The 27,018-nt window shown below is 44.8% G+C and overlaps 1 protein-coding gene across 4 annotated transcripts in view; it reads right to left on the bottom strand.

Moving 5' to 3' along the window:
- LOC120996564 (solute carrier organic anion transporter family member 2B1-like) overlaps positions 1-27,018 on the bottom strand; it is a 219,717-nt gene that overhangs the window by 75,135 nt on the left and 117,564 nt on the right. For 3 of the 4 annotated variants that reach the window (XM_040426551.1, XM_040426553.1, XM_040426552.1), the window contains exons 4-8: positions 25,626-25,788; positions 24,398-24,619; positions 20,586-20,684; positions 17,982-18,112; positions 11,711-11,816 (exon numbers count right to left, since the gene is read on the bottom strand). In XM_040426551.1, the coding sequence (XP_040282485.1) occupies positions 11,711-11,816; positions 17,982-18,112; positions 20,586-20,684; positions 24,398-24,619; positions 25,626-25,788 (721 nt within the window). The remainder of the gene's footprint in view (positions 1-11,710; positions 11,817-17,981; positions 18,113-20,585; positions 20,685-24,397; positions 24,620-25,625; positions 25,789-27,018) is intronic. The other variant, XM_040426554.1, reaches the window with a different exon arrangement.

Genomic DNA, 27,018 nt, shown 5'->3' with positions numbered 1-27,018 from the left:
AAATAACACATCCTAGATCTGAATTAATTAAATATTCTTCTGAAATACTTTGTTCTTTACATAGTTGAATGTGCTGACAACAAAATCACACAAAAATAAAAAAATGGAAATCAAATTTTTCAACCCATGGAGGTCTGGATTTGGAGTCAAAATAAAATATAAATCCACGGCACACTCATATGACGTTCAGTAGAATAGAATTTATTATGTTGTAAACACCAACTTAGTATTTGTATAACAGAGGAGTAGGGCCATTTGGAGTCACACTCAAAATAAAAGTGGAAAAACACACTACAGGCTGATCCAACTTTGATGTAATGTCCTTAAAACAAGTCAAAATGAGGCTCAGTAGTGTGTGTGGCCTCCACGTGCCTGTAGGACCTCCCTACAACGCCTGTGCATGCTCCTGATGAGGTGGCGGACGGTCTCCTGAGGGATCTCCTTCCAGACCTGGACTAAAGCATCTGCCAACTCCTGGACAGTCTGTGGTGCAATGTGACGTTGGTGGATAGAGTGAGACATGATGTCCCAGATGTGCTCAATTGGATTCAGGTCTGGGGAACGGGCGGGCCAGTCCATAGCATCAATGCCTTCGTCTTGCAGGAACTGCTGACACACTCCAGCCACATGAGGTCTAGCATTGTCTTGCATTAGAAGGAACCCAGGGCAAACCGCACCAGCATATGGTCTCACAAGGGGTCTGAGGATCTTATCTCGGTACCTAATGGCAGTCAGGCTACCTCTGGCGAGCACATGGCTGTGCGGCCCTCCAAAGAAATGCCACCCCACACCATTACTGACCCAATGCCAAACCGGTCATGCTGGAGGATGTTGCAGGCAGCAGAACGTTCTCCACTGCGTATCAAGACTCTGTCACGTCTGTCACGTGCTCAGTGTGAACCTGCTTTCATCTGTGAAGAGCACAGGGAACCAGTGGTGAATTTGCCAAACTTGGTGTTCTCTGGCAAATGCCAAACGTCCTGCATGGTGTTGGGCTGTAAGCACAATCCCCACCTGTGGACGTCGGGCCCTCATATCACCTTCATGGAGTCTGTTTCTGACCGTTTGAGCAGACACATGCACATTTGTGGCCTGCTGGAGGTCATTTTGCAGGGCTCTGGCAGTGCTCCTCCTGTTCCTCGGAGGTAGCGGTCCTGCTGCTGGGTTGTTGCCCTCCTACGGCCTCCTCCACGTCTCCTGATATACTGGCCTGTCCCCTGGTAGCACCTCCATGCTCTGGACACTACGCTGACAGACACAGCAAACCTTCTTGCCACAGCTCGCATTGATGTGCCATCCTGGATAAGCTGCACTACCTGAGCCACTTGTGTAGGTTGTAGACTCCGTCTCATGCTACTACTAGAGTGAAAGCACCGCCAGCATTCAAAAGTGACCAAAACATCAGCCAGGAAGCATAGGAACTGAGAAGTGGTCTGTGGTCACCACCTGCAGAACCACTCCTTTATTGGGGGTGTCTTGCTAATTGCCTATAATTTCCACCTGTTGTCTATCCCATTTGCACAACAGCATGTGAAATTGATTGTCACTCAGTGTTGCTTCCTAAGTGGACAGTTTGATTTCACAGAAGTGTGATTGACTTGGAGTTACATTGTGTTGTTTAAGTGTTCCCTTTATTTTTTTGAGCAGTGTAGTTATGCCCTATGGTGTGGAGAGGATAACTTGAAAACCTGGACAACCCCTTTAAATCCTCCACCACCAGTATCTCTTTACATGGCAGCAGTGATTCCTGTAAATACGGAATATCATCACTGCCGCCGTGTAAACCTATACGTGTCAATACTGGAGAATATGAAGCACTGTGCAGAATTTTTCGCGCATAAGTCCAACCCCCTTTGGAGGTCACAACCTTTAACAAAGCCCAAGCAAAGGCGCTAGAGGAGCAACGTGAGCAAAGGGCACAAACGGATGGTCATAACTGAAGAAGAGGCATTAGGGTCACCTGAGGCAGGGTAATAGTGGGGATCCTGGAGCAGAGGTATTAGAGGGGCAACTGGAGAAAAGGCAATATTAGGGGTGCATGTAGAGTGGGGGCATTGGGGGGCATCTGGAGCTTTGGCACTAATGGGGGTGCACCTAAAGCAGAGGCTTTGGGGGGACCTAGGGCAGAGTCCCCCCAATGCTACTCTGAACTCTGCAGAGAGCAGCATGTTCTCTCCTCCTTCACTGCCAGCAGCCCGGGAAGCTTAGAAGATACTGCGGGGCCTCCTGTACAATTTACACCAGTAGGAGGCTGCATCACTGTGCAATACTGCCACCTAGTGGCTACAATAATAATTTCTCCTGAGAAACAAGAGAAATAATTACTCCTCTGTCTTATCACAGGGGGCAGGAGACTGGGGGCCCACCGAGGAATCCCCCGCCTCCCCGGTGGGCCATAAATGATAAAAACCGAGCGCAAGAAACAAAGACAAAATGAAAACTAAGAACAAAACACATTAACAGATAAATACAAAATAATTAAAAAATAAAAGTAAACAAAAAAAATTAATAAAATTAATTAAAAATATGAAGGATGCAAACATGAATGGCAAAATGTTTAAATGAATAACAAAGAAACTACAAAAAGTAAATATAAAATAAATGAATTTAAAAAAATGACATAATAAAAAAACTACCAAGTAAATGAAATAACAAAATAAATAAAATAACTGGAAAATAAATCAACTATCTCGAGAATAAATGAATAAAAAAATCTCCAAAATAAATAAAATAACTACAAAATAAATACATTAATAATGAAATGAATGTAAAATAATAAATATAACAAGAAAATAAAAACTAAAAATGTACTAAATAAAAACAAAAGAATTGCATTACTAATTAAATGAATAATAAAAAGGGATGTAAAATATATGCATTAAAATTAGTACTACATAATGTAAAGAATTACAAAATATTCAATTAAATAAATGCACAATAAAAAAATAAAATTTATAAAGACACCCTTAGGCCTCCTGCACACGAACGTATTTTTTTGCGGTCCGCAAAAACGGGTCCCGTTTTTCCGTGATCCGTGACCGTTTTTTCGTCCGTGGGTCTTCCTTGATTTTTGGAGGATCCACAGACATGAAAAAAAAAGTCGTTTTGGTGTCCGCCTGGCCGTGCGGAGCCAAACGGATGCGTCCTGAATTACAATTCAAGTCAATGGGGACGAATCCGTTTGACGTTGACACAATATGGTGCCATTTCAAAGGATCCGTCCCCCATTGACTTTCAATGTAAAGTCAGGAGTCCCTTTTATACCATCGGATCGGAGTTTTCTCCAATCCGATGGTATATTTTAACTTGAAGCGTCCCCATCACCATGGGAACGCCCCTATGTTAGAATATACTGTCGGATATGAGTTAGATCGTGAAACCTCATTTCCGACAGTATATTCTAACACAGAGGCGTTCCCATGGTGATGGGGACGCTTCTAGTTAGAATATACTACAAACTGTGTACATGACTGCCCCCTGCTGCCTAGCAGCATCCGATCTCCTACAGGGGGCCGTGATCAGCACAATTAACCCCTCAAGTGCCGCACCTGAAGGGGTTAATTGTACTATCATATCCCCCTGTAAGAGATCAGGGCTGCCAGGCAGCAGGGGGCAGACCCCCCCCCCCCTCCCCAGTTTGAATATCTATTGTAATAAATCGTTGGTGGCACAGTGTGCGCCCCCCCCCCTTCCTCCCTCTATTGTAATAAATCGTTGGTGGCACAGTGTGCGCCCCCCCGCCCCCCCCCCCTTCCTCCCTCTATTGTAATAAATCGTTGGTGGCACAGTGTGCGCCCCCCATCGGCCCCCCCCCTCCCTCTATAGCATTAACAACATTGGTGGCCAGTGTGCGCCCCCCCGCCCCCCCCCCCTTCCTCCCTCTATTGTAATAAATCGTTGGTGGCACAGTGTGCGCCCCCCATCGCCCCCCCCCTCCCTCTATAGCATTAACAACATTGGTGGCCAGTGTGCGGCCTCCCATCTCCCCCCCCCCGATCATTGGTGGCAGCGGGTCACTAGCAAAGATTCATACTTACCTGGGATCTGCGATGTTCGTGTCCGGCCGGGAGCTCCTCCTTCTGGTAAGTGACAGTTCATTTAGCAATGCGCCGCACAGACCTGAGGCTGTCACTTACCAGTAGGTGGAGCTCCCGGCCGGACACGAACATCGCAGCAGCAGCCAGCAGCAGGTAAGTATGAATCTTCTACTATTGTACTATTGCTAAGTAACCATGGCAATCAGGACTGTAGTAGCGTCCCGGTTGCCATGGTTACCGATCGGAGCCCCAGCGATTAAACTGGGACTCCGATCGGAACTCCGCTGCCACCAATGATGATGGGGGGGGGGGGAGATGGGAGGCCGCACACTGGCCACCAATGTTGTTAATGCTATAGAGGGAGGGGGGGCCGATGGGGGGCGCACACTGTGCCACCAACGAATTATTACAATAGAGGGAGGGAGGGGGGGGCGCACACTGTGCCACCAACGAATAATTACAATAGAGGGGGGGGGGGGGGCCGCACTGGCCATCAATGATATTCAAACTGGGGAGGGGGGGGGTCTGCCCCCTGCTGCCTGGCAGCCCTGATCTCTTACAGGGGCATATGATAGTACAATTAACCCTTTCAGGTGCCGCACCTGAAGGGGTTAATTGTGCTGATCACGGCCCCCTGTAAGAGATCGGGTGCTGCCAGGCAGCAGGGGGCAGTCTTGTACACAGTTTGTAGTGTATTCTAACTAGAAGCGTCCCCATCACCATGGGAACGCTTCTGTGTTAGAATATACTGTCGGTTCTGAGTTTTCACGAAGTGAAAACTCAGCTTTGAAAAAGCTTTATGCAGACGGATCTTCGGATCCGTCTGTATAAAAAGTAACCTACGGCCACGGATCACGGACACGGATGCCAATCTTGTGTGCATCCGTGTTCTTTCACGGACCCATTGACTTGAATGGGTCCGTGAACCGTTGGCCGTGAAAAAAATAGGACAGGTCATATTTTTTTCACGGCCATGAAACACGGATCACGGATGCGGCTGCAAAACGGTGCATTTTCCGTTTTTTCCACGGACCCATTGAAAGTCAATGGGTCCGCGAAAAAAAACGGAAAACGGCACAACGGCCACGGGTGCACACAACGGTCGTGTGCAGGAGGCCTAATCGAAATTTAACGATTTTTTTGCAAAAAAATGACATTTTTCACTTTCAGTTGTAAAATTTTGCAAAAAAAACGAGATCCATATAGAAATTTTGCTCTAAATTTATAGTTCTACATGTCTTTGATAAAAAAAAAATGTTTGGGTAAAAAAAAAATGGTTTGGGTAAAAGTTATAGCGTTTACAAACTATGGTACAAAAATGTGAATTTCCGCTTTTTGAAGCAGCTCTGACTTTCTGAGCACCTGTCATGTTTCCTGAGGTTCTACAATGACCAGACAGTACAAACACCCCACAAATGACCCAATTTCGGAAAGTACACACCCTAAGGTATTCGCTGATGGGCATAGTGAGTTCATAGAACTTTTTATTTTTTGTCACAAGTTAGCGGAAAATGATGATTTATTTTTTATTTTTATTTTTTCTTACAAAGTCTCATATTCCACTAACTTGTGACAAAAAATAAAAACTTCTATGAACTCACTATGCCCATCACGAAATACCTTGGGGTCTCTTCTTTCCAAAATGGGGTCACTTGTGGGGTAGTTATACTGCCCTGGCATTCTAGGGGCCCAAATGTGTGGTAAGGAGTTTGAAATCAAATTCTGTAAAAAATGACCTGTGAAATCCGAAAGGTGCTCTTTGGAATATGGGCCCCTTTGCCCACCTAGGCTGCAAAAAAGTGTCACACATCTGGTATCTCTGTATTCAGGAGAAGTTGAGGAATGTGTTTTGGGGTGTCTTTTTACATATAACCATGCTGGGTGAGATAAATATCTTGGTCAAATGCCAACTTTGTATAAAAAAATGGGAAAAGTTGTCTTTTGCCAAGATATTTCTCTCACCCAGCATGGGTATATGTAAAATGACACCCCAAAACACATTCCCCAACTTCTTCTGAGTACGGAGATACCAGATGTGTGACACTTTTTTGCAGCCTAGGTGGTCAAAGGGGCCCATATTCCAAAGAGCACCTTTCGGATTTCACAGGTCATTTTTTACAGAATTTGATTTCAAACTCCTTACCACACATTTGGGCCCCTAGAATGCCAGGGCAGTATAACTACCCCACAAGTGACCCCATTTTGGAAAGAAGACACCCCAAGGTATTCCGTGAGGGGCATGGCAAGTTCCTAGAATTTTTTATTTTTTGTCACAAGTTAGTGGAAAATTAAGTTTTTTTTTTTTTTTTCATACAAAGTCTCATATTTCACTAACTTGTGACAAAAAATAAAAACTTCCATGAACTCACTATGCCCATCAGCGAATACCTTGGGGTCTCTTCTTTCCAAAATGGGGTCACTTGTGGGGTAGTTATACTGCCCTGGCATTCTAGGGGCCCAAATGTGTGGTAAGGAGTTTGAAATCAAATTCTGTAAAAAATGACCTGTGAAATCCGAAAGGTGCTCTTTGGAATATGGGCCCCTTTTCCCACCTAGGCTGCAAAAAAGTGTCACACATCTGGTATTGCCGTACTCAGGAGAAGGTGGGGAATGTGTTTTGGGGTGTCATTTTACATATACCCATGCTGGGTGAGATAAATATCTTGGTCAAATGCCAACTTTGTATAAAAAAAATGGGAAAAGTTGTCTTTTGCCAAGATATTTCTCTCACCCAGCAGGGGTATATGTAAAATGACACCCCAAAACACATTCCCCACCTTCTCCTGAGTACGGAGATACCAGATGTGTGACACTTTTTTGCAGCCTAGGTGGGCAAAGGGGCCCATATTCCAAAGAGCACCTTTCGGATTTCACAGGTCATTTTTTACAGAATTTGATTTCAAACTCCTTACCACACATTTTGGCCCCCTAGAATGCCAGGGCAGTATAACTACCCCACAAGTGACCCCCATTTTGGAAAGAAGAGACCCCAAGGTATTCGCTGATGGGCATAGTGAGTTCATGGAAGTTTTTATTTTTTGTCACAAGTTAGTGGAATATGAGACTTTGTATGAAAAAAAAATAAAAATAAATCAGCATTTTCCACTAACTTGTGACAAAAAATAAAAACTTCCATGAACTCACTATGCCCATCAGCGAATACCTTGGGGTCTCTTCTTTCCAAAATGGGGTCACTTGTGGGGTAGTTATACTGCCCTGGCATTCTAGGGGCCCAAATGTGTGGTAAGGAGTTTGAAATCAAATTCTGTAAAAAATGACCTGTGAAATCCGAAAGGTGCTCTTTGGAATATGGGCCCCTTTGCCCACCTAGGCTGCAAAAAAGTGTCACACATCTGGTATTGCCGTACTCAGGAGAAGGTGGGGAATGTGTTTTGGGGTGTCATTTTACATATACCCATGCTGGGTGAGATAAATATCTTGGTCAAATGCCAACTTTGTATAAAAAAAATGGGAAAAGTTGTCTTTTGCCAAGATATTTCTCTCACCCAGCATGGGTATATGTAAAATGACACCCCAAAACACATTCCCCAACTTCTCCTGAGTACGGCGATACCAGATGTGTGACACTTTTTTGCAGCCTAGATGCGCAAAGGTGCCCAAATTCCTTTTAGGAGGGCATTTTTAGACATTTGGATACCAGACTTCTTCTCACGCTTTGGGGCCCCTAGAATGCCAGGGCAGTATAAATACCCCACATGTGACCCCATTTTGGAAAGAAGACACCCCAAGGTATTCAATGAGGGGCATGGCGAGTTCATAGAATTTTTTTTTTTTTGGCACAAGTTAGCGGAAATTGATATTTTTAATTTTTTTCTCACAAAGTCTCCCGTTCCGCTAACTTGGGACAAAAATTTCAATCTTTCATGGACTCAATATGCCCCTCACGGAATACCTGGGGGTGTCTTCTTTCCGAAATGGGGTCACATGTGGGGTATTTATACTGCCCTGGCATTCTAGGGGCCCTAAAGCGTGAGAAGAAGTCTGGAATATATATGTCTAAAAAATTTTACACATTTGGTTTCCGTGAGGGGTATGGTGAGTTCATGTGAGATTTTATTTTTTGACACAAGTTAGTGGAATATGAGACTTTGTAAGAAAAAAAAAAAAAAATTCCGCTAACTTGGGCCAAAAAAATGTCTGAATGGAGCCTTAAAGAGGGTGATCAATGACAGGGGGGTGATCAATGACAGGGGGGGTGATCAATGACAGGGGGTTGATCAATGACAGGGGGGTGATCAATGACAGGGGGGTGATCAGGGAGTCTATATGGGGTGATCACCACAGTCATTGATCACGCCCCTGTAAGGCTTCATTCAGACGTCCGGATGCGTTTTGCGGATCCGATCCATCTATCAGTGGATCCGTAAAAATCATGCGGACATCTGAATGGAGCTTTACAGGGGGTTGATCAATGACAGGGGGGTAATCAATGACAGGGGGGTGATCAGGGAGTCTATATGGGGTGATCACCACAGTCATTGATCACGCCCCTGTAAGGCTTCATTCAGACGTCCGTATGCGTTTTGCGGATCCGATCCATCTATCAGTGCATCCGTAAAAATCATGCGGACATCTGAATGGAGCTTTACAGGGGGGTGATCAGGGAGTCTATATGGGGTGATCACCACAGTCATTGATCATGCCCCTGTAAGGCTTTATTCAGACGTCCGGATGCGTTTTGCGGATCCGATCCATCTATCAGTGCATCCGTAGAAATCATGCGGATATCTGAATGGAGCTTTACAGGGGGGTAATCAATGACAGGGGGGTAATCAATGACAGGGGGGTGATCAGGGAGTCTATATGGGGTGATCACCACAGTCATTGATCATGCCCCTGTAAGGCTTCATTTAGACGTCCGGATGCGTTTTGCGGATCCGATCCATCTATCAGTGGATCCGTAAAAATCATGCGGACGTCTGAATGGAGCTTTACAGGGGGTTGATCAATGACAGGGGGGTAATCAATGACAGGGGGGTGATCAGGGAGTCTATATGGGGTGATCAGGGGTGATCAGGGGCTAATAAGGGGTTAATAAGTGACGGGGGGGGGGGGGGTGTAGTGTAGTGTAGTGGTGCTTGGTGCTACTTTACTGAGCTACCTGTGTCCTCTGGTGATCGATCCAAACAAAGGGGACCACCAGAGGACCAGGTAGCAGGTATATTAGACGCTGTTATCAAAACAGCGTCTAATATACCTGTTAGGGGTTAAAAAAAAACACATCTCCAGCCTGCCAGCGAACGATCGCCGCTGGCAGGCTGGAGATCAACTCTCTTACCTTCCGTTCCTGTGAGCGCGCGCGCCTGTGTGCGCGCGTTCACAGGAAATCTCGCGTTTCGCGAGATGATGCATATATGCGTGACTCTGCGCAGGGCTGCCACCTCCGGAACGCGATCCTGCGTTAGGCGGTCCGGGGGTGGTTAATGAGCATAAATAGCAGCAAAATAAGAAATTAAAGACAAAATAAATGCATATAAAAACTTGCAACGTAAAATAAACCTACAAAATAAATACAAAATAAGTCGATATAAAATGGCTACAAATGAATAAATACTTTTAAATCGATAGACGAAATAAAGAAATAGTGAGGCTCATTTTGGATGTTAAAGGGGTTCACCTAGATAAAAAAATAAAATAAATTCTGTCTGTAGATCATAACACGTTAAAAAGGGTTAACAGCCCTTAAAATAAGTTGAAATTCATAACTATGGCGTCACCACTTTAGACAATGAATGGACAGCTGGTGTCATGTGGTACTGGACGACACTGTAGGTGACCGGCTGTGGAGGAAATATTTATTAATATTATTTATTATCTAATAGAGATCATATCTCCTCCTGATCCGGCAGAGAGATAGTTAATGCAATGACCTTGGTGGGGGGGACCTCTTCTATACAGCAGCGGCAGAGGAGGTCCTGCAGTTGGATTATTACACATGAAATGAAGCAATCTGCGAATATTGATACAAATAAATGAAATGTATCACTGATATCTATGAAAAATGAGGAAGCAACCAAGTGACACTGTGACCTGGGGGTGAGATCTGACCTCCCAGATGGAACCTCATAGGACTTCATCATGGAGGAAGTAGGCAGTGGCAGAAGGTTTGATGTGTAACAGATGCTCTAATATTCATATTAACCTGTTAATTCATACCATGGGGGGAGGGGGAGGCATATTGACCCCAAAAACGAATATGTCCATTTTGGTTGTCACCCAAGTTTCCAGCTCTTTTCCTGTGTCCTCTGTTCTGTTCCTACATTTTATTTACTGGACTATGGAGTCCATCCTCAGACCCTATAGAGCTGCATTACCAGAAGCAGGAGAAGGGATACGAAGTAGGAAGAGTAGAGAGGATGGAAGCGGAAAAGGAAGTGATAGAAGTAGGAATGTTCTAGAGAAAGAGACTAGCACCGGAAAGTGAAGGGAAGTAAAAGAGAAATGAAATGAAGAAAAAAGAGAACAGGAAACAAAAGGGAAATTATAAGTGACAGGAAAAAGGATAAGGAAAGGGAGGGAAAAGGGGAATGGGAAGGACAATGGAATATAAAGTATAAATGGAGAGCACAAGGAAAGGATGGAGGAAGGTAGCTTGAAGTAGGAAGAGGAAACAGGAAGGAAATTTAAAGGTATGTAGAAAAAGAAATGGAAGCGAAGAGGTAAGGAAAGGGAATGTGAGGGAGAAAAGGGGTAATGAAAAGGGAAACTAAATGGAAAGTGAAGTGGAGTGGAAAGGGAAGGGAAAACAGAAGAGGAAGTAAATGCAAACTGTTGCAGAAAAGGTAGAAAGGGAAGAGAATAGGAAAGACAATGGAATTTGAAGGCGTAAGGGAAATGGCAAGGAGAGAGGAAGGTAAAATGAAGGACAAGTGGAAAGAGAAGGGTAAATAGAAGAGGATGGAAAATTAAAGGGGAGGAGGGAAGAGGAAAGGCAATGGAATGTAATGGAAGGGAAATGGAAAAATAATGGAAAGTTAAGTGGCAGTGTAAAGGGTAGAGGAAAAGAAGAAGAAAGGAACTGAAAGGAGTTGAGGAAATTGAAAGAAAAAGAGAAGGGGAAAGAAAACAATAAGGCAATGGAATGTGAAAAATAAAAGATAAAAGGAGTGAAGGGGTGTGGAAAGTAAAGAGGAAGGGCAAGTAGAAAGGAAAGAGGAAACAGCAGAGGAAACAAGAGAGGAAGTAAATTGAAAGGGATGGAGAAATGAAAAGGACCAGTGGAAAGGAAACATAAGTAAAGGAAGGAAGAACAGGAATGGCAAGATTGACCATGTTGTCTTTTTCTACCATTAATCTTATATCTTTCTATGAAAGGGAAAAGCACAAGAAAGGAGAAGATTCAAAGGAATTGGAAGACACTGCAAAAAGGAAAGTGTTGGGAAACTGTGAGTGTAGGAAGAAAGGGAAAGGACAAATACAGGACAAGGAAGAGAAAATTACATTTTAAAGAGAAAAAGAGAACATTTTGAGGTTCCTGTAGGTCCCTTGGGCGACATTTCCCGTTTTCTTACAGTAACCTTGAGCTGTACTGTTACCACATTAAGTTTCTCTTAATGACCATTATATCATGTGAATGAATTCAACCTTCCGGGAGTTAAAAGCGTCCCCCGGGCGTAAGATGGCAGGGTTACAATGTATAATGAGCGGAGTACCTCTAATGAACTGTGCCAAGGACAGGGGTTCACTTCTGTCAGGATTATTCTTGAAGGCATCCATCAGGCCGGGTTTGCTCTCATCTGCGCTCTCATGCTTGACCTGCTGGGAAATAGAGAGAAAATATCAGCTACAGAATCTCCCGAGAGTGAGGAAAAGGTGTAGTGTCGGCTGCAACGCAGAGCGGAGCTAATAAGAGCCAGAGTTCTGCAGGTCACAGCTATGCATCACCACAGTCCACTGTAGGAAGAAGCAATGGCATTAACTCTATATATCCTAATACCCGATACAAGATGAGATACGGCCTCTAGCCTGGATACAAGATGAGATACAGCCTACAACCTGGATACAAGAGGAGATACGTCCTCTAGCCTGGATACAAGATGAGATACGGCCTCTAGACTGGATACAAGATGAGATACGGCCTCTAGCCTGGATACAAGATGAGATACAGCCTCTAGACTGGATACAAGAGGAGATACGGCCTCTAGACTGGATACAAGAGGAGATACGGCCTCTAGCCTGGATACAAGAGGAGATACGGCCTCTAGCCTGGATACAAGATGAGATACGGCCTCTAGCCTGGATACAAGATGAGATATGGCCTCTAGCCTGGATACAAGATGAGATACGGCCTCTAGCCTGGATACAAGATGAGATACGGCCTCTAGCCTGGATACAAGATGAGATACGGCCTCTAGCCTGGATACAAGATGAGATACGGCCTCTAGCCTGGATACAAGATGAGATACGGCCTCTAGCATGGATACAAGATGAGATACGGCCTCTAGACTGGATGCAAGAGGAGATACGGCTTCTAGTCTGGATACAAGATGAGATACAGCCTCTAGCCTGGATACAAGATGAGATACGACCTCTAGGCTGGATACAAGATGAGATACGGCCTCTAGCCTGGATATAAGATGGGATGCGGCCTCTAGCCTGGATACAAGGTGAGATATGGCCTCTAGCCTGGATACAAGATGGGATACGGTCTCTAGCCTGGATACAAGATGAGATACAGCCTCTAGCCTGGATACAAGATGAGATACGACCTCTAGGCTGGATACAAGATGAGATACGGCCTCTAGCCTGGATATAAGATGGGATGCGGCCTCTAGCCTGGATACAAGGTGAGATATGGCCTCTAGCCTGGATACAAGATGGGATACGGTCTCTAGCCTGGATACAAGATGAGATACAGTCTCTAGCCTGGATACAAGATGAGATACGACCTCTAGGCTAGATGCAAGATGAGATACAGCCTTTAGCCTGGATACAAGATGAGATACAGCCTTTAGCCTGGATACAAGATGAGATACGGCCTCTAGCCTGGATACAAAATAAGATACGGCCTATAGCCTGAATACAAGATGAGATACGGTTGGGTGTGGAGGCATACAGGTCATGGTATCCTGCGGCACATTTGCCCACAGATGTTGGGGCCTGTAGATCCTGCACACTCCTAGGTTGGTGAATCTGACGTCCTAGTCGGTGCCATAAATGCTCGATCGGTGAAAAATCTGGTGCCCGGGCAGCCATGGAAGTGTTGTAATCTGGAGGAGACATTCCTGGGAAACTCTTGCTGAGTGCGGGAATTATCCTGCAGAAATATGTCAGTTAGAAGCCCTGCCATGAGCGGACACACGGGGCAGCAGGATGTCATGCACATATCACTGAACTGTTAGTGTCCCTCATATCACTACTAGGGGTGACCGACTGTCTAATGCATTGGCTCCCATATCATCACACCAGTAGTGTGGGCAGTGTCTCACTCCACAACAAAGGCAAGATTGAAGCACTGACCACCAGGACTTCATACTCCAACCTGACCATCGCTGGATCCTAAACAAAACCTAGATTCATCTCTAAAGATGATCAGATTAAAGGTGAAGGTGGCTGACTGTCAATGGCAGGACATGTAATGGGCACCATAACACCATCTACTAAGCGCCTGGAAATGGTCCGGGCAGAGACAAGGGGGGAGTAATGAAGGGGCCACCAGTGTCTGGATGGTGGACAACAAAACTGTGGGAGCTCCTTGCGTTTGTCGGCAGAGCAAAAAGATCCTCTCTACTGGTGTCTGTCCAGGCTGGGGGGCGGTGTGTTTTTGGTCAGTGAGTGTACAGTCGTGGCCAAAAGTTTTGAGAATCACATAAATATTGGAAATTGGAAAAGTTGCTGCTTAAGTTTTTATAATAGCAATTTGCATATACTCCAGAATGTTATGAAGAGTGATCAGATGAATTGCATAGTCCTTCTTTGCCATGAAAATTAACTTAATCCCAAAAAAAACTTTCCACTGCATTTCATTGCTGTCATTAAAGGACCTGCTGAGATCATTTCAAGAATCGTCTTGTTAACTCAGGTGAGAATGTTGACGAGCACAAGGCTGGAGATCATTATGTCAGGCTGATTGGGTTAAAATGGCAGACTTGACATGTTAAAAGGAGGGTGATGCTTGAAATCATTGTTCTTCCATTGTTAACTATGGTGACCTGCAAAGAAACGTGTGCAGCCATCATTGCGTTGCATAAAAATGGCTTCACAGGCAAGGATATTGTGGCTACTAAGATTGCACCTCAATCAACAATTTATAGGATCATCAAGAACTTCAAGGAAAGAGGTTTAATTCTTGTTAAGAAGGCTTCAGGGTGTCCAAGAAAGTCCAGCAAGCGCCAGGATCGTCTCCTAAAGAGGATTCAGCTGCGGGATTGGAGTGCCACCAGTGCAGAGCTTGCTCAGGAATGGCAGCAGGCAGGTGTGAGCGCATCTGCACGCACAGTGAGGCGAAGACTTTTGGAAGATGGCCTGGTGTCAAGAAGGGCAGCAAAGAGGCCACTTCTCTCCAAAAAAAACATCAGGGACAGATTGATCTTCTGCAGAAAGTATGGTGAATGGACTGCTGAGGACTGGGGCAAAGTCATATTCTCCGATGAAGCCTCTTTCCGATTGTTTGGGGCATCTGAAAAAAGGCTTGTCCGGAGAAGAAAAGGTGAGCGCTACCATCAGTCCTGTGTCATGCCAACAGTAAAGCATCCTGAGACCATTCATGTGTGGGGTTGCTTCTCACCAAGGGGGTGGGCAGTGAGCCCAAAAATTTTGCCCAAAAACACAGCCATGAATAAAGAATGGTACCAAAACACCCTCCAACAGCAACTTCTTCCAACAATCCAACTACAGTTTGGTGAAGAACAATGCATTTTTCAGCACGATGGAGCACCGTGCCATAAGGCAAAAGTGATAACTAAGTGGCTCGGGGACCAAAATGTTGAAATTTTGGGTCCATGGCCTGGAAACTCCCCAGATCTTAATCCCATTGAGAACTTGTGGTCAATCCTCAAGAGGCGGGTGGACAAACAAAAACCCACTAATTCTGACAAACTCCAAGAAGTGATTATGAAAGAATGGGTTGCTATCAGTCAGGAATTGGCCCAGAAGTTGATTGAGAGCATGCCCAGTCGAATTGCAGAGGTCCTGAAAAAGAAGGGCCAACACTGCAAATACTGACTCTTTCCATAAATGTCATGTAATTGTCGATAAAAGCCTTTGAAACGTATGAAGTGCGTGTAATTATATTTCACTACATCACAGAAACAACTGAAACAAAGATCTAAAAGCAGTTTAGCAGCAAACTTTGTGAAAACTAATATTTGTGTCATTCTCAAAACTTTTGGCCACGACTGTATATGGCAGATGGTAACATGAATGTACAGTATAATCTAATGGGCTCCTGAGAGTAGCAGAAATCTGACACCTGACAACCTGATCACTGAATCCAATGCATCCACGCTGGCGGTATAGGTTTCACAATGTAATGTCATCTCTCAGATAATGAGTGCTTTATGTCTACAGTCATCACAAAGTGCCTTTATGAGCCCTACCTGTGTTAGTGTCAGTCTTTACTGGCACCGACATTATATTGCTAAACCATAGGGCTCAACATGACCAGAGCTTTAGGTCTATAGAACTGCAGTGACAGTAGAGGTTGTCGCCCGTCTTCGATCCTCCCTGACTCATTCCAACTGTTCTGTCCACTTGTTGTAGCTTTTCTATTTATTCATGAACCTGAAAGCTCTGGATAATCAGCCATTAGTTTGCCCTACACTGCTCTTGTCAGTCTTCACTGTAGTTCTGGTATTCTATTCATGAAGCAGCCATGAACAGAACTCAGTGCGTCATCCTGCAGCTTTAACTTCCTAATCACATTGCGATCTTAAGTGAGACGCGGTTTCCTGGCGGGCGCTCATTTACCGGAGATTTTTATATTTAGACTCATCGAGCAAAACTAAAATGCAGAAGTTAGAAGTGCGTCCTCCGTGCCACATCCTCCGCAGCCCAAAATTTGCCAAACGGGATTGTGAAAGTGCGTCCTATATTTACAGATGTAGCAGAGCTGAATCTGTCATCATTACTTTTGCTTTAGCACAAGCTGCACTCCTCGGTGACATCATGTCTGATCCAATACTCAAAAGAAAAGGTTGATTCCAGCTTCAGCGTATAAAATATTTTTTTTTTCTTTATTCAGCTTGTAGTATAAAATCCGACACAAAGTCACATGGAGAGACACAGATAGATTGTGACGCGTTTCGGGCTATGGTATTGAGCCCTTCTTCAAGAAGAAGGGCTCAATACCATAGCCCGAAATGCATTACAATCTATCTGTTTCTCTCCATGTGACTTTGCGTCGGATTTTATACTACAAGCTGAATAAAGAAAAAAAATAATAAAATGTATACGCTGAAGCTGGAATCAACCTTTTCTTTTGCTCTTGGACTTATGAAGTGTGGCTAGGTTCAAGCCACTCCTTTTCCGTGCTTCATGCAGGTGACTGAAGGTGAGAGCTGCTAAAATCCTTTCTCTTTTCAAACTGATCCCATACTGTATCCCTATCGGGCACCCTTCTGCAACAGGAAGATCACAGATCCAACCAGAGGACACCACCCCGATTCATCCACACCAGTGGTCATACACCACGGGTCCCATCAGTGGACCTCTGTCTCTGCTGACAGTAAACTGCATGTAGCACACAATCTCACCACTAGAGGGCAGTGATTTTATTGGTGTGAGGCCTGTATACACACACAGCGCACACCACTTGTCTTTACAGAAGGGGCCCCCGATGTCCTCGATCTTTGCACCCACAATCACACTCTTGGTGCCCAAAGCTACGGAGAAGCAGCAGCACAGGGCGCCGCTGCCCTCCTTCAGCATTTGGCGCTATCATTTTGTGCTGTATCCCTATAGGAGGAGTAAAAGGGGGCATTGATAGAATGGGGCACCACCCCAACCCATGCCCGGCCCTGACCATATCCAATGTGCCCAAAGAGGTCAAAGTATACAGATGTAGCAGAGCTCTGAGGGTTATTTTCTTCTCCATATCTGCTTGGCTCAGCGAGACTTTCTTTGCGTCGCACTCAGCAAAACAGACAAACCACAATCTCCTAACTCTGCAGAAAGATTTCAGGAACTGCACAGCCCGGGGCCTAATCACGGAACCACATTATGCAAGACGCCAGAAGTAAATATCAAGGCTTCAGCTGCTTCCACCTGACTCTAAGCTGATGGGACTACAGGGTAGCATGGCCGCCAGCTCCCCTTCCCCAGGAATCTGTATAATCCAGTGCGGGTGTGACTGACGGCTCTGCTCTGAGGTCCTACTGCCCAGTCCTGTCCTGATAGGGTGGCAAGGCTGTGCATAACTATGGAGGCAGCCCTTGTGGCTACTAAGGGGCCCCTGGAGAGAAAGGGGCCCATGGTAGGTTGGTCTTGTCTTCATTTTCATGCAACTCTATAAAGGGGCTCCTAGGGGTCAACCCAAGAGATAAACCTATCCCCTATAAACATTTAAGGGGATATGTATCTTATAGGGGGGGTTCCCGGTGCTCAGAAGAATGGGGGCGTCCCGGCGGTCCAGGCGGTCCAGCATGCACACCAGCGATCCAGCCCTCTGGAAGCTGTTCATGGCCTAAGAGCATTAGGAAAAACATGGCTGCTTTCTTCCAGAAACAGCGCCACATTTGTCCACAGGTTGTGTGTGGTATTGCATCTCAGTTCCATTGGAATGAGAGGGACTGAGCTTCAATAATACATACGACACTCGGAGAGATGTGACACTGTTTCTGGAAGAAGGCCACCATGTTCTTTTATTTTCTAATTCTGGACAACCCCTTTAATTCGTTATCGGTGATTGGTCCCTTTAAATACTTCCTGCCCCTTCCTTACGAAAACGCAGGTATAAGCCGAGTCCTGTTATCGGATGGTAGTTACCTGTTTAGTCATTTCTTTGGGGAAGAAGAAGTAGGGAATGGAGGCCAGGGCCACAACGCTGGCCGCCACGATGAAGCCCAGCCACCAGGCTCCAATCCAGCGCGGGTCACTGGGGGTGAGGACGATTTCACCTGGGAAGAGATTTGAGCGATAAGGTCATTGTATCCGTGCCTTCAGAAACTGTCTTTATTTATATTATATTATTATAATTTATTTTGTTTTATTCCATTTTTTTTATTTATAATTAATTATTGTATTTGTTTTATTCTATTTAATTTATTAACACATCTTACAACGATATTAGACTATCGGATTTTTGATTTTTTATAGTATATTTTGTATTTGTGTTGCATTTTATAGCTTTATTGATAATTTTTTTTATATACAGTACAGACCAAAAGTTTGGACACACCTTCTCATTCAAAGAGTTTTCTTTATTTTCATGACTATGAAGGCATCAAAACTATGAATTAACACATGTGGAATTATATACATAACAAACAAGTGTGAAACAACTGAAAATATGTCATATTCTAGGTTCTTCAAAGTAGCCATGCTTAGCACTTGTTGGCCCTTTTGCCTTCACTCTGCGGTCCAGCTCACCCCAAACCATCTCGATTGGGTTCAGGTCCGGTGACTGTGGAGGCCAGGTCATCTGGCGCAGCACCCCATCACTCTCCTTCATGGTCAAATAGCCCTTACTTTCAAAGTTTTCCCAATTTTTCGGCTGACTGACTGACCATCATTTCTTAAAGTAATGATGGCCACTCGTTTTTCTTTACTTAGCTGCTTTTTTCTTGCCATAATACAAATTCTAACAGTCTATTCAGTAGGACTATCAGCTGTGTATCCACCTGACTTCTCCTCAATGCAACTGATGGTCCCAACCCCATTTATAAGGCAAGAAATCCCACTTATTAAACCTGACAGGGCACACCTGTGAAGTGAAAACCATTTCAGGGGACTACCTCTTGAAGCTCATCAAGAGAATGCCAAGAGTGTGCAAAGCAGTAATCAAAGCAAAAGGTGGCTACTTTGAAGAACCTAGAATATGACATATTTTCAGTTGTTTCACACTTGTTTGTTATGTATATAATTCCACATGTGTTAATTCATAGTTTTGATGCCTTCATAGTCATGAAAATAAAGAAAACTCTTTGAATGAGAAGGTGTGTCCAAACTTTTGGTCTGTACTGTATATATTAATTATTTAAAAAATTCATTTAAATTCTTTTTTTTTTTCTTTTCTTTTTTTTTATTCAATCATTTTTACAATGATCCGACTATCACCATGCAATGGTTTTTGTCTGGGTTAAGCTCAGCACTCATGCCGGAAAGCAGCCCCCCTTTCCGGCATGAGTGCCACCAATGAGGCGAGGTGAGGTGATAGCCTCAGGCAGCACCAGGTAGGGACGGGGGGGGGGGGGGGGGCAGCAGAAGGGGGATTATAATTTTCTGCAGTATAGTATTGGGAAGCACAGTGGGCACAGTATGTGGCGCTGTATTACCCTGTATGTTTTCTAGCTCTGTATTATATAATGTTTTCCAAGTATGTCTTTAACAGTAGGGCTGGGTGGAAGGGGTTAGTTTAAGAAATTGCATGGGGGGGGGGGGGTGCCATTTCAGTTTTTGCCTCAGCAGCAGAAAGTCTAGCTGCACCCCTGCCTTTGGATCACATTATAGTCTATGGGGTCTGCTGGTGAATGGCGGTATCTGGCAATGCCGGATTCGGCGAACTCTGACAAACTGTTCTGGCATTGAGGTGGCTGATCTGGGAGGTTTTTTAATTTTTTAATTTGAAAAAATAAATAAAATAGATAAATGATCGGCGGCATTCATCTGATGACCAAAAGACCCCGATCTGATCACATTTTATAGAGCACTTTTTGGCAGCTGCCTTTGCAAACGATGTAAAATTTCTGAATCGTCTAATCATCTGAAATAGTCAAAAACTATTTGTCATTTTGGCTGACAGTTATCAGATAAGAGGCAGTTCTGCATTGGCGGCACATTATATAAGTTATGATTTAAAGGCTATGGGCACTTTCAAGGCAATTTTATGGCATTTTACTTATTTTGGGCTAAAATTATTTTTCAATTGGTCTTTATTAAAAATGTTTAGCCATTTTTTAGTTACAGGGGTTAAAAAATCAGTCTGCAGTCTATCACTTTTCAGTGCCATCAGCTCATGTGAAGCCATATCTCTGATCTCCTAACCTCAAACATGTATCAATTTTTGAGGGACACGCTAGTTTACTAGGAGAGGAGATAGATGTTTCCAAGATGATGACTCTCTATCCGTCTGACCTAGATACGTCCAGATACTTAGATACGTCAGTACTACTCTCGGAGCAGCACATTGAGGTTTTGTTACTGAACACGTTGCAGAGTTAAAGGTCTTGCACGCTGAGATAGCAGCAGATGCTGCAGCAGACAGCGTGCTGGAGCGATAATAGACATTTTATGAGTCGGCAGAAGGCGGCAACGCTCGGCAGCACGGCACCTGTCAGGTCGCCTTTATTTCTGGACCATCAGCAGCTCGCTGTCATAGTCGCCTCGAAGCTTTGGATCTCAGCCTAATGCTTGCTTAGTGTTCACACTCACTGGCTGGGAGCTTGTCAATGTCCACATAGTAGCGTAACATGGCCGATCCCAGGATGAAAGCGACGCCGGGGCCCATCACCGTCACAGCAAAGAGGATGCCTGGAGAAGATGAAAGATAGGGAGGATTTAGAGGAACACTTTGTACCCTGAATCGTTTTAATATGATTGTAAATGATCGGAGACGTCCTTATGTTAATGGATTGGACAAGAATGACTGGAATTACACAACTTGGTCATAACAGATTGAAGTCCTGAAAGAAGGAGTCCTTAGAGGGTTTGTCCAGGATTATGAAAACATGGCTGATTTCTTCCAGAAACAGCGCCACACCTGGCCATGGGTCATGTGCAGTACTGCAGCTTAGTCTCATTTACTTGAGTTACATAAAGGCAGGTAAATGAGGCTCCAGTGGCAGAAAACAGAAGGAACATAAGGGGGCACAGATGGAATGGAGCAGGACACAGATGGAAAGGGATAGGAGGACATGGATTGAACCAAGGTAAGATGGCAGGGGGCAAGGAGAGGGGGACACAGATGGAATGAAAGCAGGACATGGGTGGAGGGAAGGCAGGACAGGGATAAAACTTATATGGAACATGAAAGAACCTGTATAGGACATGGTAAGAATCAAAGCAGGACATAGATGGGAAAAAAAGGTCATAATTGGAACAGAGGCAAGATAAAGGTAGATTTAAGATAGGACCAAGATGGAAGCAAGAAGGACAGGAATAGAAGGAAAGCAGGGCACAAGGTGAAAACAAGGCAGCATAGGGACGAAGACAAGGCAGGGCAAGGTTGGAATCAAACCAGGAAAAGGATGGAACCAAGGCAGGACAGGGGGGTGGATGCAAGGCAGGACAGGGGGGTGGATGCAAGGCAGGACAGGGGGGTGGATGCGAGGCAGGACAGGGGGGTGGATGCAAGGCAGGACAGGGGGGTGGATGCAAGGCAGGACAGGGGGTGCATGCAAGGCAGGACAGGGGGGTGGATGCAAGGCAGGACAGGGGGGTGGATGCAAGGCAGGACAGGGGGATGTATGCAAGGCAGGACAGGGGGATGTATGCAAGGCAGGACAGGGGGATGTATGCAAGGCAGGACAGGGGGATGTATGCAAGGCAGGACAGGGGGGTGGATGCAAGGCAGGACAGGGGGGTGGATGCAAGGCAGAATAGGGGGGGGATGCAAGGCAGAACAGGGGGGTGGATGCAAGGCAGGACAGGGGGATGGATGCAAGGCAGGACAGGGGTGTGGATGCAAGGCAGGACAGGGGGTGAATGTAAGGCAGGACAGGGGGTGGATGCAAGGCAGGACAGGGGGGTGAATGTAAGGCAGGACAGGGGGTGGATGCAAGGCAGGACAGGGGGTGGATGCAAGGCAGGACAGGGGGTGGATGCAAGGCAGGACAGGGGGATGGATGCAAGGCAGGACAGGGGCGTGGATGCAAGGCAGGACAGGGGGGTGGATGCAAGGCAGGACAGGGGGCGGATGCAAGGCAGGATAGGGGGAAATGGAATCAAGGCAGTACAAGGATGGAACCACAAAGGCAGGATGGGGATGGAATTAAGGCAGGACAGGAATGGAATCAGGGCAGGATGATAATGGAATCCAGGCAGGACAAGGATGGAACAGAAGTACTTAGATTGGAGATAGAATTCTGATAAATGAAAAATGCTCATGGATGGAACTGAGGCAGGAAACAGAACAGAAGAAATCAAAGAACCAAGGCAGAACATGGCTGGGGCTGAGTAGACAGTGTTAGAACAGGAACCAGGTGAAGGGAGTAGAAGCAGGACATGGATAAATTAGAAAAGTGATGGAGAAACTGAAGGTCATGAGGACATGGATGAAGCAGTGAGAACAGAAATGAATGAGGCAGGGTGGTAGGGGATGAAGGAAAGACGGAACAGGATGACAGGAATAAAAGTGGAAAGATGCAGGAAGGGACTAAATCCGAACACGGAGCCCACAGAGTGCGTGGATACAGCGGAGCAACTGCTCACATTCATAGGATGGTGAAGTCATTACTATTAGGCCTCATGCACACGGCCGTTTTTTTGGTCCGCATCCGAGCCGCAGTTTTGACGGCTCGTGTGCGGACTCATTCACTTCAATATGGCCACATAAGATGCGAACAGCACTCCGTGTGCTGTCCGCATCCGTTGCTCCGTTCCGTGGCCCCGCTAAAAAAATATAACATGTCCTATTCTTGTCCGCGCTTTGCAGTTATATGTAAAAGCTGTCCGTGCCGTTCCGCAAATTGCGGAATGCGCACGGACGCCATTCGCGATTTGCGGACCGCAAAACACACCACGGTCGTGTGCATGAGGCCTTACTCGAATGCAGGAAAGATATTCTGCCCACAATTCATGTCACGGTTTTTAGTGGAATTATCCAACAAATCCACAAGGTAAAACTAGACAAACATCAAAATCATTCAGCAATGTCCAAGATAAAAAACACTTCACTGCGGCGTCTCGTATCCTTAGAAAACTGGATATGTGTGACATGTAGATAGGAGATATGAGATAGGAGATAGATAGTTTTGGGGGGATTGTTGTTGGATTTGGGTGGTCTTCTCACCTCGTTTTCACCCCCTCCCGTGTTTTATTATTACTAATGGATGTTTTTGTATTTCCTTTGAAGCAGAAATTAGCAGAATTCAGGGAAATCTCGCAGCTTCTTTTTCCTCAGGAACTGTTGAGTCGCGGCCACAGTGTTTCGTGTTTGTATGGCTGGATGACATCCAAAATGAGGAGAATCTAGTTTGGAGAAGATGTGAGGAATCTGGCTGCACGCTGCTCATCTCCGGGACAGACGGGCTACAGCTGAGCGGACGTGTCACAAGGAAACACCCTGCAGCACCCACACGTAAGGGCATGTACACATAAAGCAGGAGGGCACAGTTGGCAGTCACACTCAGGTGTCTGAAGGCGCTTTACATCTCTGGTTACAGATTTTGTGTCGGGGCTCAGATTGTTGCTCAGATTTTGTTTTGAGTTTTTTTGTAGGCTGCAGAGCTGACATTTTGCAGCATTCCCTACTTGTTCAACACCAAAACAGAGCCTCCTCTCATATATAGATTTTTTGAAATGTCCACCTTATACCAGATGCTGCACTTTACAGTCACTGGATATTATGCAAATCAACAGTGTGCAAGTTTGCTGACTATGTCCAATAACAGCCAACAGAATTGTGAATGCAGCTCTGGAGTATTCCATTGGCTTCAACTAAGGATTGGTACAATATAGGGAAAAATAAGTAGATTTTTAGGCATTACAATTGCAGTTCATGGCCATCACTGTCCTGTGCTTATAGGGGTTAACTTCCTGTACTGTTGCAGTACTGGAAGGGTTAATCTCCTCTTGCCCTGTGAGCTGCTGCAAGGCTGTTTCTAATTGTTAATTGCTATATAGCTGTACTGCTGACCTCTACAGATTTTTCCAGGTCTCTCTACCTTGCCAGAGTCTGTTTAGAGCTCTAATCCATTTTCTGCCTATATAATGACCTCTGCCTGTTTCCTGGTTCCTGATGCTCTGCCTCCTGACCTGAACTGTACCTGTTAATAGTACTGACTGTGCTGCCTGTTCTGACCTTTGGACTGTTTCACTGATTTGCATAGTTTGCATATCCTGTTATGAGTTTGCCTATTCCCTCAATGCTAAGTACCAGTGTCTCTGGTCACTGTTTGTCAACAGCCAACCATACTGGTACTATTTCAAGAGGTAGCAGCTTTAAAGGGCGAGAACCAGGAAAACCTCAAGGATAACACTTTCTTAAATTATCACATTTGAATCCCATTAACATCCCATCTCACCTATGTAAAGAGGCGAGTTCCTTTTGCTGGCGTAATCGTCAATGTAGGAAATTCCGAAAGGCTGAATGGGCACACCACCGATCCCGAGGAGAATCTGACCAATGAACAGGATGGACAAGACATTCTTGTTGTCTGTTTGAGTCTTTGCCACACACTGATCACTGCTAGGACTTTGGCTTAATAGTCCAGACTGACAAATATCCGTTGTGTTACTGTAGACGCCTGGAATAGAGGGTGGAAGATGAATATAGCGGCCTTGCCCTCCACACATCTGTACTAAGGACCATGTCTACATGCCCATTTATAGACCAAAAGCCCCTTGTTGACTGGTCACATCTGCTACTCTACGAGACTTGGTCACATCTGCTACTCTACGAGACTTATTATTGTAGCGTTCTTTCAGGGAACACAAGGTAAGACAGTTTACACTTGGTCAACTAAGACCACTAACTTCAAAATCTTCTCCTAGACCTGGATCTCTGGTACAAATAAATGGAAAACCCAACAAAAACAATCTGCAGATGAAGGCATCAATACTGGACAGCTGTAGATGGGACCACATAATACCACCAGACATAATCTTGAACTTCTCTATTGCTCCAGGACACCATGGAAGCCAACATTTACCTTTTCATTAACCTAGACATCTAGTAAAGTGTATACATACCCCCCTTACTACCCTAGACCACCAATGATGCTGACATAAACCTTTTCTCTTCGCTAAACTCTCAGGGAAGCAGATATTCACCTGCATGCTACCCTAGACCACAAGAGAATTAAGCATTAATCCCTTTGCTACCTGGGACTGAGAATATTTGAGACCATCTGGGACTCTGATATTGACCTCTTTGTTTCACTAGATCGCCAAGGAATCAGTCATTATCTCCTTCACTCTAATTCACACCTGGAATTAGACATTACCCCTCCAAAACTCTAAGCTACAATTAAACCCATTCCTCTAATAGATCATCAATAAGTAGGCATTATTCTCTTTGTTACCCATATACCCAGGAACTTGATATTAACCCTCACCTTTCACTAGACTACCTGGTAAGCAGGTAGAACACAAGGGAAGTAGGTATCAACCCCTTCACTACCCTAGACCACCAGTGAAGCAACGGTTACAACTTATTGACTCTTATATAGCCCTGCTTTTTGTATATTCAGCCAGTTATCCAAATTGTCTAGGCATGGCCTGGGAGGATATTTCTCCAATACCTTTACTTACTAGCGAAAGATTTGTCATATTCGTACTGTCCCATAATAAAATGAGGTAGACACATAATAAATCCAGCAAGGCAGACGATCAGAGCTCCACACCCGATGAACCGTGGCCGGTGTACTCGACTTCCAAAGTAGCTGACGAAGACAATAAGCACGGTGTTCCCAATCTGAAACCAGAAGTAGCAGAGAAGTTACAGGACCTAAACTAATTCCGGAAGTTTCACCCTCCACACCACTCTCAAGGGTTAGGAACAATGTGTAGGTACAAAAATATACTAAAAAAATCTACAATTAACCATGACAGTAGAGCTGGTGTCAGCTGGATGGAAGGACCACCAGCCTAAAAGGGGTTGTGCAAGATTGGGGGCTTTGGCATCCCCCTTTCTCCCCAAATGGCCGAACCTGTAAAGGGAAGACTACTTACCTGCTTCCCGGAAATGACTCCCTGCTACTTCTCCTCCAGGCCTGCGATGCTCTGCTGAACCCCCAAACTGTAAACATCTGGTTTGACAGATGTTTTGGGCAGTGATTGGCTGGCAATGTCAAACAAGATGTTCCAGTGAGAGAGACCAGCAGAGCATTGCAGGCCGGTAGGAGAAGGAGTGGGGAGCCAGCGCCGGAAAGCAGGTAAGTATTCTTTCCTTTACAGGTCTTGCCAAGTGTTAGGGTTTGCCCAAACCTCTCCAATTCTTGTATAATCCCTTTAAGGGACCCATGCCTGTATAAGCAAACATGCTTTGTGGTAGGGTACACTAGGGCTTGTTTATGTCGGGAGATCAGGCAGATGATTATCAGGAAGGAAGCATTCCTTCCCGACAATCGCCTGCTCTTGAGACCGCTGCTATCACATGCACTACAATCATTTGTGAGGCTGTCTCTGGTACTGTAGCCTAGCTCCATGCAAGTGAATGCAGTATCAAACTCAACTACATGAATGAGCATAGCATGGTGTTGGGTACTACTTCCTCAGACAATTCCACCACCCTTCCAAGCATAGGCATTGATGTCATCTCTTTAAATCTATATAAGTAGTAAGTGGGTATATTTTTCGTCAAACTGAAAGTGACAGGTACCACGCCCCCTTTTATACAGATAAACCCGCCCCTTTTATATTGATTGATATTGTTTGATATAAAATTTATAGTGTTTGATATAAAGTTTATATCGCTTGATATTAATTTTATATCGCTTGATATTGCTTGATATAAAGTTTATATTGCTTGATATTAAGTTTATATCGCTTGATATTAAATTTATAGTGTTTGCTATTAAAATATATAGTGTTTGATATTAAATTTATAGCGCTAGCTATTAAAATGTATAGTGTTTGATATTAAATTTATAGCGCTAGCTATTAAAATTTATAGTGTTTGCTATTAAAATTTATAGTGTTTGAT

This window comes from Bufo bufo, chromosome 3 (genome assembly GCF_905171765.1).
Source record: "Bufo bufo chromosome 3, aBufBuf1.1, whole genome shotgun sequence".
Lineage (NCBI taxonomy): Eukaryota > Metazoa > Chordata > Amphibia > Anura > Bufonidae > Bufo > Bufo bufo.
Note: the sequence above shows the minus strand (reverse complement) of the source record. Positions and strands in the feature narration are given on the sequence as shown.